General features: G+C 38.1%; 1 protein-coding gene across 1 annotated transcript; it reads right to left on the reverse strand.

The window, feature by feature from the left end:
- Positions 1–7,046: 7,046 nt before the first annotated feature.
- Positions 7,047–7,709, reverse strand: LOC140167500 (uncharacterized). The gene has a single exon (XM_072190805.1). The coding sequence runs from the start codon at positions 7,707–7,709 to the stop codon at positions 7,047–7,049; it is 663 nt and encodes a 220-aa protein (XP_072046906.1).
- Positions 7,710–16,315: the final 8,606 nt, after the last annotated feature.

Consider the following 16,315-nt stretch of genomic DNA (forward strand, 5'->3'; position numbering starts at 1 on the left):
TGAGCATGTTCAATAATTGTTTCGTTGTCCCACGTACCAAGCAGCCATACCTTTAAGCACGTCTCGACGTAAGTCTTGCACATTTTCAAGTTGCAATACCATAATATCAATACAACCATATCTAGCTGTACAAATAGTGTAACGTTCGCAACGAAATACAATATTTTTTCACTTTCACCAAATGATGGAATGAATGACCCAATCGCATAAGCGTATGATACAATCAGGGTTGTAAATGCAATTTCAGAAAGTATACATACTGATATCCACACTGTAAATAAAAGAAAGAATACAGAATTAGATTTGCTATAAAGATAAGTAACATGAAGGAAAGTAGGCTATTCGCTGCACAATGTCATCGCCCCGATATCTTCATGGCAGAAATCGCCATGATGGTAGATCGAATCCACTTGTTCTTCAACAGCCACGCATGGCCATTTTGTTCCGACCTGTTTAATAGTTTTGAGACGAATGATGAGCCGAGGGACATCCGACTAAGGCTATTGACAATAGCCTGTTTCCTGATCTCTGTAGATGTCAGTGAGCCTGGTACGTCATCTGCTTTAGACTGCCTCCACAAGTGGTCTACATTGTGGCTAGTACCTTGTTATGTTCCGTAACCCAAGTGTTTACAAAATGAGGACAGCTGTCATTTCTTCTTTTGTTCTGCACATATAAAATCTGAATTTTTGTCAGTTTTTTATTTCAAAACGCACCATTGTTTGTCAATACACACGCTAACGACTATCATGTTCTTTCAACACATATAAGTGCAAGCCTTACAATTGGCTTCTTTAGAAACCAAAAATTACGGGAGATATTCATCATTTTCTACCCCGGTATCCAAAGATTTATCTGAAGTCTGAATATCAAATCGTACATAGCAGATACACGTGTATTGATCCCGAGTGTTGATTTAGTTTCCCTGCCTGTACAGTATAATTATTTACCAGACGTTGTCGCTGTGTGCTGCTGTCGTAGTGCACGTTAGTAACCAGTAGTTACTGCTCCAAGCCTGGGCTCATACACCTGTTCCGAATTTTGATATGCCATAGGATTTGTGTTGTGATCATTTCGATCAGTGGTTCGTAATAAGAAAGAGTGATCCAATTGACCTAGCAACGGTCATATTCTAACGTGCACTACGACAGCGAATAAGTAGGAGATAAATAATATATTCTAACTGTATCAAAATGAAATTATATTCGTTTTTAATGGTTATTGAGAAAGTACACCACTAAATCAATCTTTTTCTGATTTATTTTCGGCTGCTCTTTGAACTCGTAATCATACCTATGAATTTGAAACGCCAAAAAAGTCGCCCGACTAAACAGGTCAAAACAGTGAGGGTGCTCTATTTGCGAACTCGCATTGAAACTACAGCAGTGGACGCCGTTCCCCAGTATTTCTAAAAGGCTGCTAGAATAAGAAAATTTTAATGCTATTTTCTTGCACATGCTGAAGAAGCCTGATTACCTTTATAAAATAGCCGAGTGGGAGGGTTTTCAATGAAATATTTTTTGTGTAAAAACTGAAGCATCATGATGTATAAAAAATATTTGAATATTAACTGTACATCATATTTGACGATTCGTGATACCCAATGGTGCTAAAGTGTATGTGGTTAAGAAAGCAGAGAATTTTATTTCAATTTTATATACGCCAAAATATTTTCTGAATTTAGCGGAAATTAACACTAAACTGATGGTGAAAATCTTATGTAATTTTTATGTAGGTCCCAACTAAAGATTACTGTTTCGTCTTTATGGGAATCTAATCTTTTAATATCTGAAAGAAACTTTGGGGACCTACGTGGACTTCTACTATAAATTGCACAAATCTAGACCGTTTTATACACGAAAAACGGTAGGTTCCATATACTGACCCACATGTGTATAGGAGTAGCACGTGGCCTGGCGAGTCAAAATCGATTGTGCATGTATGGGAGGCCCATTTATTGTCGGATTTCTGTATGTAGAACACGCAGTTATCAACAACTGAGCGCTATTAATACACATTAATGTTTTTAAGCAAATAAAATTCCAAAATATGGTACGTTTTCTGTCTTTGCTTGTCACGTGGTAATTCTATGTTGAAGTTGCGATTATATGTTCAAATAAGTTTCAAGATGGATACCAACAAGTTAGGTGACCGAGCGGTCTGAGGCGCTAGGCTCATTCAGAATTCACGATAGCGGTGCGGCGTGAGTTCGAGCCCCACCTCTGCCAAACTAAATTTTCCTTAAAAAAAATCATATTATGTTAGGGAAATGTGGTTGGGAGAATTTATGTATGACGAAGAGTTGTGTGCATTGAAACAGGGCATTGAAATCGCAATACTCCTTCAGACTAGATCCTCCAGACCTCGAATACTTATGCACGGCCACACGTTTGTTTGATGACATGTAAATTTTATATCATTTTAAAGAAAAGTTGAACAATGATTGCGCTACTTATCTTGAATCTAGTTTGCATCTTTACAAGGGGTACACACTTCTGGAGCAGTTGATAAACGGATACATTACCTCAGACCCAGAATGTGGCTCAATCACAAACATTTTAGGAACGACACACACCGACATCGCCTGGCTAATAATTATTTGATGCAGCAGAGATATTAAAATAAATACACGGGATCGATACACGTGAATTGCTATGCACGATTTTGATATCAGACGAAAATCTTCGGATACCGGGTTGGAAAATGATGAATATCTCCCGTAAATGATTGTTTCTCAAGAAACCAGATGTGGTCTCATACACTTGAAAATACGTGTTGAACAGATATGATAGTCGTTAGTTTGCGCTTTGAAAAACTAGCGTGCGTCTTGAGCTGAAAAAGTGACCAAAATTCAGATTTTATATAGCGCAGCGTAGACCCTCGTGGAGGTAGTCTCGGGCCAGACTGTATGTGGCTATGACGAACATACAGGATCGACGAGTGTCAGACCGACTGACACAAACTGACTGCATAGGAGACTATCGTAAAGGCAGTTTAAAAGCATATGAAAATGGCGTATGTATGCTCGCTGACCGTATAGAGGTCAGTCACAGGCTAATATCACTAGCCTTAGTCGGATGTCCTTCAGCCTATTAACCCGCTATGAAAGAGACTACCTGAATGTGTGTACCATCAATATGCAATATTCATCACATAGACTGTAATTGGTTGCTATTGTTCAATCAGACAGAGACTAGCTGCCTGCAGGGATCGCATTATAAAGATAATAATGATACCAATGCAAGTTGCTATATTTTGGTGAATTTGTTGTATTGAACTATTATGACACCCCATTGAATCCAATGTGACTTCAAGAAGCAAAGTTACAAGCATTTGATTAGACGAAGGTCCAGCTTTAAAAGTGACAAACTGGCCTATTCAAAACTCCACGGACTAGACATCTGGTTTGAGAGTGGTGAATGGCTAATTTATACGTGCCTTTAATTTAAAACAAAAGGAACAAAAGAAAACTGAAACAAAAGAACTGACAAATAAAATGAAAGTTATGAAAAGTACAGAGAAGTAAAAACTGAAATAAAAACTGCTTTAAATAAAGCTTCATTGCGGAAACTGTGTTGTCTCTTTGTTGCACTTGTTGGAATCTTTTTGCGCCTTGTATAGGCCAGTTTGACACTTTTAAAACGGGACCTTCGTGTATTCAATTGTAACTTTACTGGTGGCTTTCACTGTGGTGTCATAATGTGCAGGATTCGATAGTGCATCTATTAAAAAAAATTATTCCAATATGGTTCAGTTTTGATATTTTGATTATTTTTCCAAGTGTGAGGGCACTTTTTGGCGCAGTATAGAAGGTAGCTATAGTATATATTTTAACAATAAGACTCGGATCAACAGCTCATTCGATTCATAGTGACCTACAATCAGTCGCCAAGCCGCGAATTTGCAATCAATCACATTATATAAAGCACTTTCCTAAAGTAACAAAATATTCTATGCGGTTGTAATTATAAGCGACCACTAACTATGGATTGAAGGTCATTAGATTTACATCGTTATACCGTTAGATGGCGATGTTTCAATGGCCAAAAGATTACTGGTGTAGAGCTTATTAGAGTCAGAAACATGTGATCTGGGTCAATTTGAGTCATCTTTCTTTAGCCTAAACAGCTTACCTTTTGGGTGATATTTGATGATATTTGATGAATTATCTGTCTGTATCAAAGGCGATGAATCTTGAAAATGAATGAGTAAAAACGTAACTGTTACTTTCGGCAGTACTTTTTGCAAGAGCATTTTAGTTTTAGATACTTTTCATATCTTCAGCCGAAAAACACGAAAAACCACCCACATAGGCGTAAATAAAAATCTTAGTTCAGTGAGACTCGTGGTTTTACTAGCATTTTGATGGTTATCTGTTGCCTGTTGTGCTTCTTACCTGTTACAGTGACTCTGCAAATGGTTTTAAGAATTCGGTCAGAATCCATGTTCGAATGTTCGAATGAATCGTCAAAATTACTGCGTTACCACAAATATACACGAGAATGATGTTTGAGACAATTGCAGGGATTAATCATCAGTTATATCAGTTATGCCTAAAATGTATCATAGGCTACATGATAACTGTTAATGTGTATTTTACTTTTCAATTTAGACGTTACCACTTAACTCCAAAATGGACTTTGGAATTGAGTTTCCCCGAATTCAGATGATATGAATCATAAATAAACATAGGCTTATGCAGAATATATCAAGTACTATAAATCTGTTTATTCTATCAAAGTTGAAATAAATATGTCGCATTATCAATTCTTTCTTATTAATTTCAGAACACTTCTATTAGTGGCGTACACAGTGTATCGACAAATCAAGAAGAAATTTGCTAGTTATCATTATCTACCAAAAACGTGTTTTGTTGTTGTTTTTTGTTTTGTGTGTGGGGGTGTGTGTTTGTGTTTATTTTTCGGTTTTTGTTGTTGTTGTTGTTGTTTGGTTTTGTTGTTGTTGTTTGTTTTGTTTTTTGCTATTGTATTTCTTCTTAGTCCAGTACTATTGTATTTAGTCCAACCGAACTTAGTCCAGCCGAACTTCGAGTAGACTGGACTCTTGTATTTCAGCAATACTTCTTCTTTCTGGCAATCTAATCTTGATTTGCTGTAGCTCCTTATATGATCGATTCATACACTCTTAGATAGCAAGAACCAATCAGAGCAAACGTTAGAAAAATGCGAACCGTGCATAACTTGTTGTACCATATCAATTTGTAAGCGCTCTTTAGCAAAGTCATAGTTCATTGAATTTACCGTATGACAAAACAGGCGAAAATAGTAACTTTTTGCACAAGATTTGCAATTTAAAGATAATTGGCCAATGCTCATTCTAATGACGCTAGTATAATTATGGACAATATAAGTGTGCTTTTTCATTTAACAATATTTTTCAAATTGTAAGGAACACTTGAGGTTTTGACTTTTAAAACCTGCATTTTGGTCAAAAATGTGCTTGGATAGGTAATTTTCAACAGATTTACCACATTCGTCTTGCTATAACATTGAATTGCGTTATCTGAATTGACCTAATGACGAAAAGTGTTTTTAGGGGGAAGTGTTAGCTTTCGTTTGATATAAATAAAAAATTCTGATTGGATGAAGGGAACATTTGAGGTTTCGACAAAAACCAATCACAGAAGCCCATTATCCAGCTAGAAAGCTCCACAGCTTTTACGATGCTATACACTCAACCGTGTAGTAGTGTAATCAAAGACTGTGTGGAGACATATTGCACTGCTTGCTTGGAAGCTCTTGGATGAAAATGTGTGCTCAGGTGTATCGAGGTGGAAACTGTGCGTCTTTTTTGTATAGAAACCTTTCCATATGAATTGCATGGTGCTTTCGGACGCGTTCATTTTTCTTGCGGGTTGATGCATTTATATTTGCTTGCATTTTCCAAAATTTATAGTAACAATTTGTTATAATAAAAATTCCCTTCAAAAGGAATAGGGCGAGCAAAGGAGGAACTGTCACAATAAAGGTGTAGTACAGTGTTACTTCGATTTTCATTTGTCATTATAAGAATAATAATAATAATAATAATAAAGACAGATTTAATATAGCGCCTAATGCAAATGCCTCTAGGCGCTTTACACAACCAGAAACATATTAAAATATCTTAAGCTACAAACAAAGAAAATTTAAGGGCCTAACAAATACAATTTTTTTTTTTCCATTTTAAATAATAAACAAAATTAAAAACACAACAATATAAACAAAAAGAAAAGTCATAATCCACGCCGCTTCCCATGAGCCAAAAAAAAGCAAACGAGGAGGCACGACAAAAGGCACATATGAAGCGACGAGGAGAATGACTTTAGAACATATTTCATAATATCAATAAGCACATAATAAGCAAATAAAAATGTAAATATACACAGAGTTTAAAATAGAATTGCACTACAACCCAAAAAACAGCATTTCGAGCACACCACCGCATAAAAACAATCAAAAAGCTGTGACAGGCACAGACGAAAAAAAAAAAAAAACATGGTAAAAGCCCTGGAGAGGAGAGGTTGCCAGCACATCACTCTCAGCAATATTTCAAATGTCTTGCTCCCTAAATAGAAATAACAAATGGGCAGGGTTTGACTAAATATACACAGAGCAATTATTATCCCAAAATACAACATAGCAATATAAATTAAATATACAGATAATTATAACAATCAGAATAATACAATCAATCAAACAGCGTATCGAGCATATCATACCTTTCCGCGAAAACCCGCACAGGAGAAAAAATGCGACAAAATTGAGAAAGCCCAGGAGAGGAGAGGTTGCCAGCACATCACTCTCGACGAGATAAATATCACGCCCCATAAACATAAAAATTGGCTGGGTAAAATTGGTATTGCACGGAACATAGTACAATAGAACTAACATGATAATATACGAAGCAACATATTTAAAACAGTGGATGGAACATCAAACCGTGGCATGGCAGGCACAGCAATGGCATAAATAAACCCTGGAGAGGAGAGGTTACCAGCACATCACTCTCAGCAAGAATAATATCTTGCTCCCTAGATGGCAAAATTAATGGGCAGGGTTACTCGGAATAAACACACATGAAGAATAAATTGCGCACACAATAATTGATGAAAAATGAAATTGCGATGCATCACCATTGAAGTACTGTCTAAAGAGATGTGTCTTCAGTCGAGACTGGAAAATGCCGAGAGTAGTAGCTTGGCGAATTTCACTGGGAAGATCGTTCCATAATTTCGAGGCTGCGAAGGCAAATGACCTGTCACCATAGAACTTTGTAGATGACTTAATGACTTTCAGTCGACATCCAGCAGATGATCTCAGCGATCTTGTTGGTACATAGACGTGAATGATGTCAGATATAAAAACTGGTGACATGCCATGAAGAGCTTTATATGTAACAAGCATGATCTTATATGCCACTCTTTGTTTTATTGGCAGCCAGTGAAGCTCTTCCAGAGCGGGTGTGATATGCTCATGTCGCGAGATACGCAGAACAAGCCTTGCGGCCACGTTCTGAACTTTCTGAACTTTTGCGATTTCGCGATCCGGCAATCCATACAACAGCGAATTACATGTATCAAGTTTAGATGTTACGAAGGCATGAACCAACTTAGTGGTTGATTCGCGAGTCAGATACTGCCGAATGCGCCCAATCTTCCTGATACCGAGAAGAGCACTCTTGCACAGATTGTCGACGTGACTACTCATGCTGAGGACGGAGTCCATGCTAACGCCAAGATTGCGTGCTTAGGAGAAGGACGAATGGTGAAGTCACCTATCGTCATTGAAGGTGTCCAAGATGTGTTCTTGAATTTGGAATATAAGTGGACGAGCTCGGTCTTGCTGTCGTTGAGAACTAGCTTGTTCATTTTACACCATGATCTAATGTCACTGATACACGCTTCAAGTTTCCGAACAGCCATATCTCGATCTTGAGGTTGAAAAGTAAGATAAAGCTGGGTGTCATCAGCGTAGACAATAGATTGAACACCGTGAGCCGCGATCAAGTCCTGTAATGGCCCGCTGAACATAGTAAACGCCAAAGGGCCGGCAACGGATCCCTGAGGAACTCCACACCGAAGCACATCGGGGTCGGACTGCATTTCGTTGATGGTAACTGATTGCGTGCGATCAGCGAGATACGACGAGAACCAATTAAGCACATTTCCACGAAGACCATAGCGCTCTTCAAAACGATCCAGCAATTGACGATGATCTAGCGTATCAAACGCTGCGCTGAAATCCAGAAGCACTAACAAGGCTTCTTTGCGTTTATCCAGAGCAGTCAGGATGTCATTCTGAACTTTGAGTAACGCCGTTTCCACACTATGGAAGGGTCTATAAGCTGCTTGCGTTTGCGAGTGAAGATGGTTTTCTGTCAGGTAAGATTGCAACTGTTGAACAGCGATCCTTTCGATGACCTTTCCTAAATAAGGAAGATTCGATATCGGGCGATAGTTTGACAAGATATTATGATCAAGACTTGGCTTTTTCAGGAGAGGAACGATCCGAGCACACTTAAGGGATGTAGGGAATACACCAGATGACAGCGATTCATTTACAATTCTCGTGATCACAGGGAGAAGGTCATCACGGCATAGTCTAAAAACGCTAGTCGGGGATGGATCGAGTCGGCAAGAAGTGATCGAGGATGATTTGATCACCTTAAGGACATCTTCTTCAGACACGGTGGTAAAATCACAAAGTGAACTATCACAAGACTCATTGAGTTGCACAGATATAGATGATGTGCTATTTGCATCAAGTCCATTTCGAAGCTTGTTGATTTTGTCGCTGAAAAACTTCGCGAATGAATTGGCTAAGTCTTTTGCATCTTCATGGTCGGGAAGATTACAAGTTGACTTTGGTGTAGATAATTTGTCAACCACACGGAATAGATCACGCTGATTAGCCTCTGTAACTTGGTTGCTGTGATATTCAGTTTTTGATCTTTCAAGGAGAAGTTTGTATTCCTCACATTGCTCTTCATACAACTCTTTATGAACGGTGAGATCAGTTTGCAACCACTTGCGCTCGCGACGCCGGCGTTCTTGTTTTGCGGCTCTTAGCGAGTCGGTATACCACGGTGCATGAGGACGCAATATCACAGTTCGATCCACCTCAGGGGCGTGAACATCAAGAGTATTAGATAAGGTATTGTTGTATCCGCTGATCATTTCCTCAAGACCCTTTACAGAAGACATAGTCTCCAATGAAGACTGGATATCTTGGCGAAATTCCGCGTCAATTATGTTTCGAATAAGACGGGATTTTACTCGCTTGGTACAAGGTCCAGGACGAATGATCTTTACATTGCATTTGATGACAAAATGATCTGATGGCAAACACTTTTCAACCTTATGAGAGGTAACAAGATCGGAATCTATTCTGGAGATCAATAGGTCAAGCATATGCCCTGCAATGTGGGTTGGTTCAGTGATGTGCTGCTGCAAGTTGTGAATGTCTAAGATGTTAAGGAAAGTAATAGTGTCACGATCTTCTGGTATATCAAGATGGATATTAAAATCACCGGTGATGAGTAGGTTTTCAGCACTGAGTGACTCGAGAAGTGATGATATCTCTTCGAAAAACATGGGTGTGCTGAGATTGTTCTTTTTATTCGGTTTTGGACGGTATATAACAAGAAGTTGAAGACAAGTGGATGCGGACGTAATGCGAAGATTCATATACTCCATTGATTTAAATTCAAACGTGTCCTTAACACTAAATTTCAGCCCGTCACGAATGAGAACAGCTAGTCCTCCACCTCTACCATTTTGACGATGGGCGTGGTGAAAGTGATAATTTGGCAAGGTATTTTGAATGTCGGCGATGGCACGGTTATCTCTTTCGGTACCTGTTAACCATGTTTCCGTCAAAGCCAAAATATCAATTTGATTGCTGATTACATAATCACATACGGCGGTTGATTTGTGTTTCGCCTTAACAGATCTTGCGTTCCAACATGCGAAGCGAATTCCAGAGGCATTATGGGTACGCTGCACACCACTTCTGGGAATTTCAACAAGATTGGATTTATTAACTCCAGAAGTATTTACCGCCGTGCATTTCGGGATTCTATTTGTAATAGTTCTGGTAATCGATTTTTTCTTGTGACGACCAGATTTACATCCACGAGGAGATTTCCATTGTGAAAGTCTCGCATAATCATTGTTTATCACACCCTTCCGTACGGAACGAATAGGCGCTGATTTAAACAGGAAAGGGCGCATAGCAGTGACAAATATATTCACAGGTTAAGGGCTGGGGTATGAGCGACCTTGAAGTTCCGGTATCTGGAGAGGGGAAGCAATGAGTTACCCCAAATCACAGCGGCAGGTAGTGACTGGGCCGCCGAGTGCTAATATATATTTATTTTGGAAGATTCGTGTTTGTTTTAAATTTTGGGGCGTTTTTCCAAAATTTGATATTTTGGTCATATTTCAAAAAGCGACATGCCAAAGACAACTCTTTGGGCACATAGTTTGTTATTGTTATTGCAGTTCTTTTCCACATACCTACGTTAACATTCGATTGGGTGATTTACTAATATTATATATTTTATGACTGCAATTTGGCGTTTTCAATGCGTTTTACACGTATCATGAAATTAACGCAAATATCTAGTCACGCTGCTTTTAGAATTTTTACCTGATCGTCGGCTTTTGCAGGCAACAGAATGCAGATTGGCTCACGATAGATGTCGTATTCCTCTATGTGGTTCACTCATTGATAAAATGAGTTTGCATTCCTTGTAACAACACACACATTGCCGTCTGGAAACCGGGTCTGGTACTGATTTTGGGACAGCCAATAGACTTCAGCGCCGTATCAAATCTCATAAAAACCACACGATTGACGACTATGTGTTTATGTTTCCCGCACGAAAGCTTGTGTCTACATCTATTACTATACTTCTTTGGAAACGTTGACCTTTGACCATTCTTTGTATAACGCCCTGATATGACCTTGATATGTTCGCTTGATTGGGTACGTTATAGCATCCATTTCATTGAGGTGTTAGGACTTGGTCAGTATAATACTTGCAGGGATACAATAGTTTAACATGGTATGTGAGCATGGTGAAAGACTCATTATTGATTAGGCGCGGACATATTAAAGGCACAGGTCCTTTGCGTGTATAGCAGAAAATTATAATAGAATGTGTGAATAGAATGTTTGGAATTTTGCAACTAAAATACTAACTGCATTCTGCATTATGTATTTATTTATTTATTTAGGCCTATGCCTATTTATTTATTTACTGACTTATTTATTTATTTTATTTATTTGGTATATTAGTTAGTAGGCCTAGTTAGTAATATTCCATGATAGGCCTACGTCGGTTTATTATTGATTGTTGATAACTTGACAACTTGATTGATTGATCGATTGATAGTCATTTCACATTATATTCCTAGTTTATAGGCCAATTTGAATAACATCGTACATTAGATAAATAGACCTATCAGTATTGATTTATTCTATTCAGCAATATCAAGGATTACTATCAAACTTCTCATAGCTGATTGTCAGTTGGCTCAGTGGTAACGCAGTAGGTTTTACAACACCGAGGTCCCGGGTTCGATTCCCACCTCTGCCTATTTTTTGCAAGGCTGAGAAAAAAATGAAATTTCTGGACTGCAAACTTATTTGGCGCGCGATCTGAGCTGGTCCTTTTCTGGTGGCTGTGTCTGTTACAGGCACACTCCCTCTGCATCCAAACCAGGTTCACGCTCATTAGACCTCCCTTAAAGTAACAGTTACAAAATAACAAATCGATGACATCGGAACAGAATTCAGCACAGATGTACCGCTGTAGTTTTCAATATCGTTAAATAGACAATGATATGAAAAACACAAAGTCATAAAATACAGCGAGATTTGTAAAATCAAGTTCAATCGGAGTACACTATTTAGATCACAGGTTACTTACGAATACTGTATCATACAGGATCGTACAAACGAGTTATAGCAAACGTGATATTTACGATGAATTTTCAGAGCTACTTTTTACTGCTGCAGTTCGAGATCAGCGCCATTAACAGATTTAACTTTATGTTATGATTGGAAAAATAAGAAGAGGAGTAAAATTTTGAAATAATTGAACTAGGAAGGTTGGTGTTGGAAGATTATTGTTAATATAAAATTGCTGGCCGAGTGATGATCGTCCTTGATTGTGAAGTTGATCCGATTTATTGTGGTATTATTCATGACAAGCATGAGCGTCAATCCCGGTGGGAGGACATGCCCATTCCACATTTTGGGATGGGGGACATAACACAAACACCCATCCCACACGTTTCAGAAAATACATCCCTGGTCTAAGTAGGCTTAGTGTAAAATTACAGGCAATATTCGGTACTTTTGCCTAATAGTATGAAATTTAACATTTTCTCTCGCTCCGGGCGCACTTCATCCTCTATAGGACTACACTTATCTCTTTGATCGGGAACTAAAATAGTTTAACAAGCTTTGTGTGAACAATACGCGCAGTTGTCCACGTAAACTTGACTCCAGGCACGCCACTAGAAATGATTCCTTCTTCATGTACTTGTTATGGTTCAATATTTTATCATTACACTGAGATTCAAGTTTGTTTTAATAAAAAATAATTTATGGGATTCAGTTCAAATCTTCAACTTCATTCACATGATGATAATAGCATAATTATGATAGCTATCATGAACAGCATTGTGGATTCTTTGTACCAAAGCATAATTTATAAAAAGACCCGTCTACGCTTCTCGCCCAAAAATAGCAAAAATCACGGGGTTTTTTTCTCGTGTATGAAATAGGTTAATAAATGCGTATCACTTGACTTAACAGCTATTTAATTGCACATTTAACCCAATATAGAATTCGAGTCAAGCTCTATCTGCAGACATCATTAGCGCCCTCTAGCAAGGTCACGACGTCATTTTAATAACAACACGCTATTTACATAAGAATTGGACACATACTAATTAGTTTTTGTCATATCTTGATTCTTTTATCCATGACATCAGATAAATAATGTAGGCCTATACGGTATTTACTATTGTATGATTATTTTATCAAATCCTTGAATATATTTCATTATTTTTGGTTATTGTAAAAACCTTTTGTAAGACTTGCAGTTGAATATATGTGTTGAAAGAATATGATAAGCTTTAGAATGCGTGTTGAAACCCCATCCTGCGTATTGAAAACAAAAACTGGGGAAAAAAATCGAATTTTCTTGAGTTGGGAACGTTAAAGAGGGTAATGAGCATGCGCAGATCGTAAAAATAAGAGTCATTTCAGCTGATTACGTAACAGCATTAGCATAAAATCAATAGACTAGGGACTTTACTGCTCTTATCTTAGGTTTATGTTCCTTATTTAGGGTTAAGGCGCCTTATTTGGGGTTGGGACTGGTTTATCTGAGGTGTACGTCCCTTATCTAGGGTTACGGCGCCTTATCGGGGGTGTAGACTGCCATATCTGAGTTTACGTCTCTTATCTGGGGTTAAGGGGCCTTATCTTGGGTTTAGATGTCTTATCTGAGGTTTACGACCCTTATCTGGGGTTAACGACCCTTATCTAGAGTTAAGACACCTTATGTGGGGTTTAGATGCCTTATCTTAGGTTTATGTTGCTCATTTAGGGTTAAAGCGCCTTATTTGGGGTTTGGACTGCATGCTTTATCGGCGGTCTACGTCCCTTATCTGGGGTTACGGCTCATTATCTGGGGTTTAGATGCCTTATCTGGGTTTAGACTACGAGATGCTAAGGTTAAGGCATCTTAGCCACAGGTAAGGAACGTAAACCCAGGATAAGGCCGTCTAAACCTCAGATAAGGCGCCTTATTCCTAGATAAGGGATGTAAACCCAAGATAAGGCAATACCGTAGAAACCCGTCTACAAGGAATAGTAGCGACTGTGATGATAGCAAATTTCACACTAGCGCCCTCCACAATATTATATCATTATGGAATTTGAGCAAATCATTTACCGACACAAGCAGGTATACAATGTATTATTTTATCTTTATTTCGCATCTCACGAGCATAGCTCACTTGGCAAGGCATAAGACTTTGGTTCTTTAGATCGGAAGATGGTGAGTTCGAGCCTCATCACGGTCACACAAACTTTTATAAACAAAATATTGTTCAAACTTTTCATTTATATTTTCTTGCATTTTCTAAAGACTCCTTTCGTGATCATTTTTTTTCATATTTAGTTTAATTTATTCTATTGTTTTTCTTTTATTGTTTCTTTTCTTTGTTTTCTTTGTCTTTTTTTCTTGTTTAATTTAATTTTTTCTTTATTTTTCTTTGATTCATATAATATTGGCAGGATAAGGAGAGGAGGGAACTAAAGACCCATTCAGTGATTTGCTCATCCGGACGATCGTAAAAATCATCAAAATTCACCTTTGTCATTGTCATAGATGTGGTAACATAGCCTGCTAGTGGTTCAGCAGAAAACCGTGTATTTAAGACAAAAATAATGCATGTACGTGAATCTGTAATATACATGTATAGGCTATACTGACAGTATATAAATTAGTTACATGTATTTGAATGGGGCTTCAACTACGTCAATATTGCTCTTTTCTTGGTTTTTTGCCAACTTTTACATTTAAAAAATACCAAATGACAATTTGAATGACTTATTCTTCACATTTAAACAACTTATAAACAATTTAATTTTTTTAAACACTTTCGCTAGGATCACTGAATGGGACTTTAATGGGATACTTGGTCATATTATTCATTCAACACTGTTGGTCGGACATCTCATCTCTCCACATCGATTGTGACCTATAATCCCCGACATTGCCCTTATGAACTCACATCCTCCTGTTTTATTCCAATACGCTGGCGAAGTTACGTAATAATCGGATTAACTACCATAGCAATAGGTGAAAACAATTTTTGAATATACCGCGCTACACTGATACGTTCAGGCGGTACCTCTTCATTGAACCATATCATGCTGCACCTGTAAGATTAGTATCTTTGAAAAGACCAGTATTGTATTCAATCTATGATTGCAGACATACAGGCTGAGTCAAAAAGAAGTAAACTCATGTTTGAGGGGCTGTAACTCAAAATCTGTAAGGAATCTGCTAAATATGAAAATACCACTGGAAAGCGCAAATTCTACACGTCTAAATAAAAAAAAAGAATTGTTGCAATTGCTCACAGCAAACTTAAGGTATACTCATTTGAATACAACCACCCATTTTGGTAGCTGCACACGGTTTCACTTCCCAAGTAGGGGCCTACCTATTATATTGATTGGTAAGGCGCGATTTTCTGTGGCAGGTGTGGTTTCGATCAATAATTCATGTTAAAGGGCTCTTTTCAATATGAATTTTACCTCATTGCACTATATACATTATAATAAAACGGGCCAAATGACAATATGACACCACAATTTACCGCACGGGAGCGCACGTTTCTGTCGACGAAGTATCATGAAACTAAGAGTCCCACTGAAGTTCAGCGTCTTTAGCGTCTTTTTCGTCTCCAATTTCCTATAGCTAACCTTCATGTAAGGGAGCAGTATATAAGAATGTGAAGAAGCTCAATGTGCATGGGACACTAAGGAACAGACAGCCGATAGCTTCAGGCAGACCACGATCTGCTAGATCACAAGTGAACATTACTAGAGTTAGACATGCGTTACAGCAAGACCAAAGATCAGCTCAATCCTTTACCCAACATTCCCCAATCAAGCTTCTGCCGGATCGTTCGTAAAGACTTGAATTGGTATCCCTACAAACTATAGTACCGTCATGGACTTTGTTGAATATTAATTAAAAGCAAAAGTTGTCTTTTCAACAATAAATCCTGTTAGCACTTTGCTGATTCGTCGAAATTGAAATGGATGAAAATCAATCAGCCGTGTGCAACTACTAAAATGGGTGGTTGTATTCAAATGAGTATAACTTTAGTTTGCTGTGAGCAATTGCAACAATTCTTTTTTTTATTTAGACGTGTAGAATTTGCTGTTTCCATTGGTATTTTTATTTTTAGCAGATTCCTTGCAGATCTCGAGTTACAGCCCCTCAAACATGAGTTTACTTCTTTTTGACTCAGCCTGTACACAGGTGATGAGTGTAACCTGCTTGTAGCGCAGCGCGATATGTTCAAAATTGTTTTCACCTATTGCTATGGTAATTAATCCGATTAATTACGTAACTTCGCCAGCGTATAATGGCCGAATAAATTCTGGCCATCACTTGGCTTGTTGGATTCGTCTATACTACAATTCGCTGTCGAAGTGACGTAATAATCGCAATAACTACCATCAAGCAGATTGCACTAATCACCCGCGTATGT

This window comes from Amphiura filiformis, chromosome 13, assembly GCF_039555335.1.
Source record: "Amphiura filiformis chromosome 13, Afil_fr2py, whole genome shotgun sequence".
Taxonomy (NCBI): domain Eukaryota; kingdom Metazoa; phylum Echinodermata; class Ophiuroidea; order Amphilepidida; family Amphiuridae; genus Amphiura; species Amphiura filiformis.

Bases quoted from the DNA above. Each gene is read 5' to 3' on its own strand.
- LOC140167500 (XM_072190805.1), bottom strand. From the start codon at position 7,709: ATGAGTAGTCACGTCGACAATCTGTGCAAGAGTGCTCTTCTCGGTATC.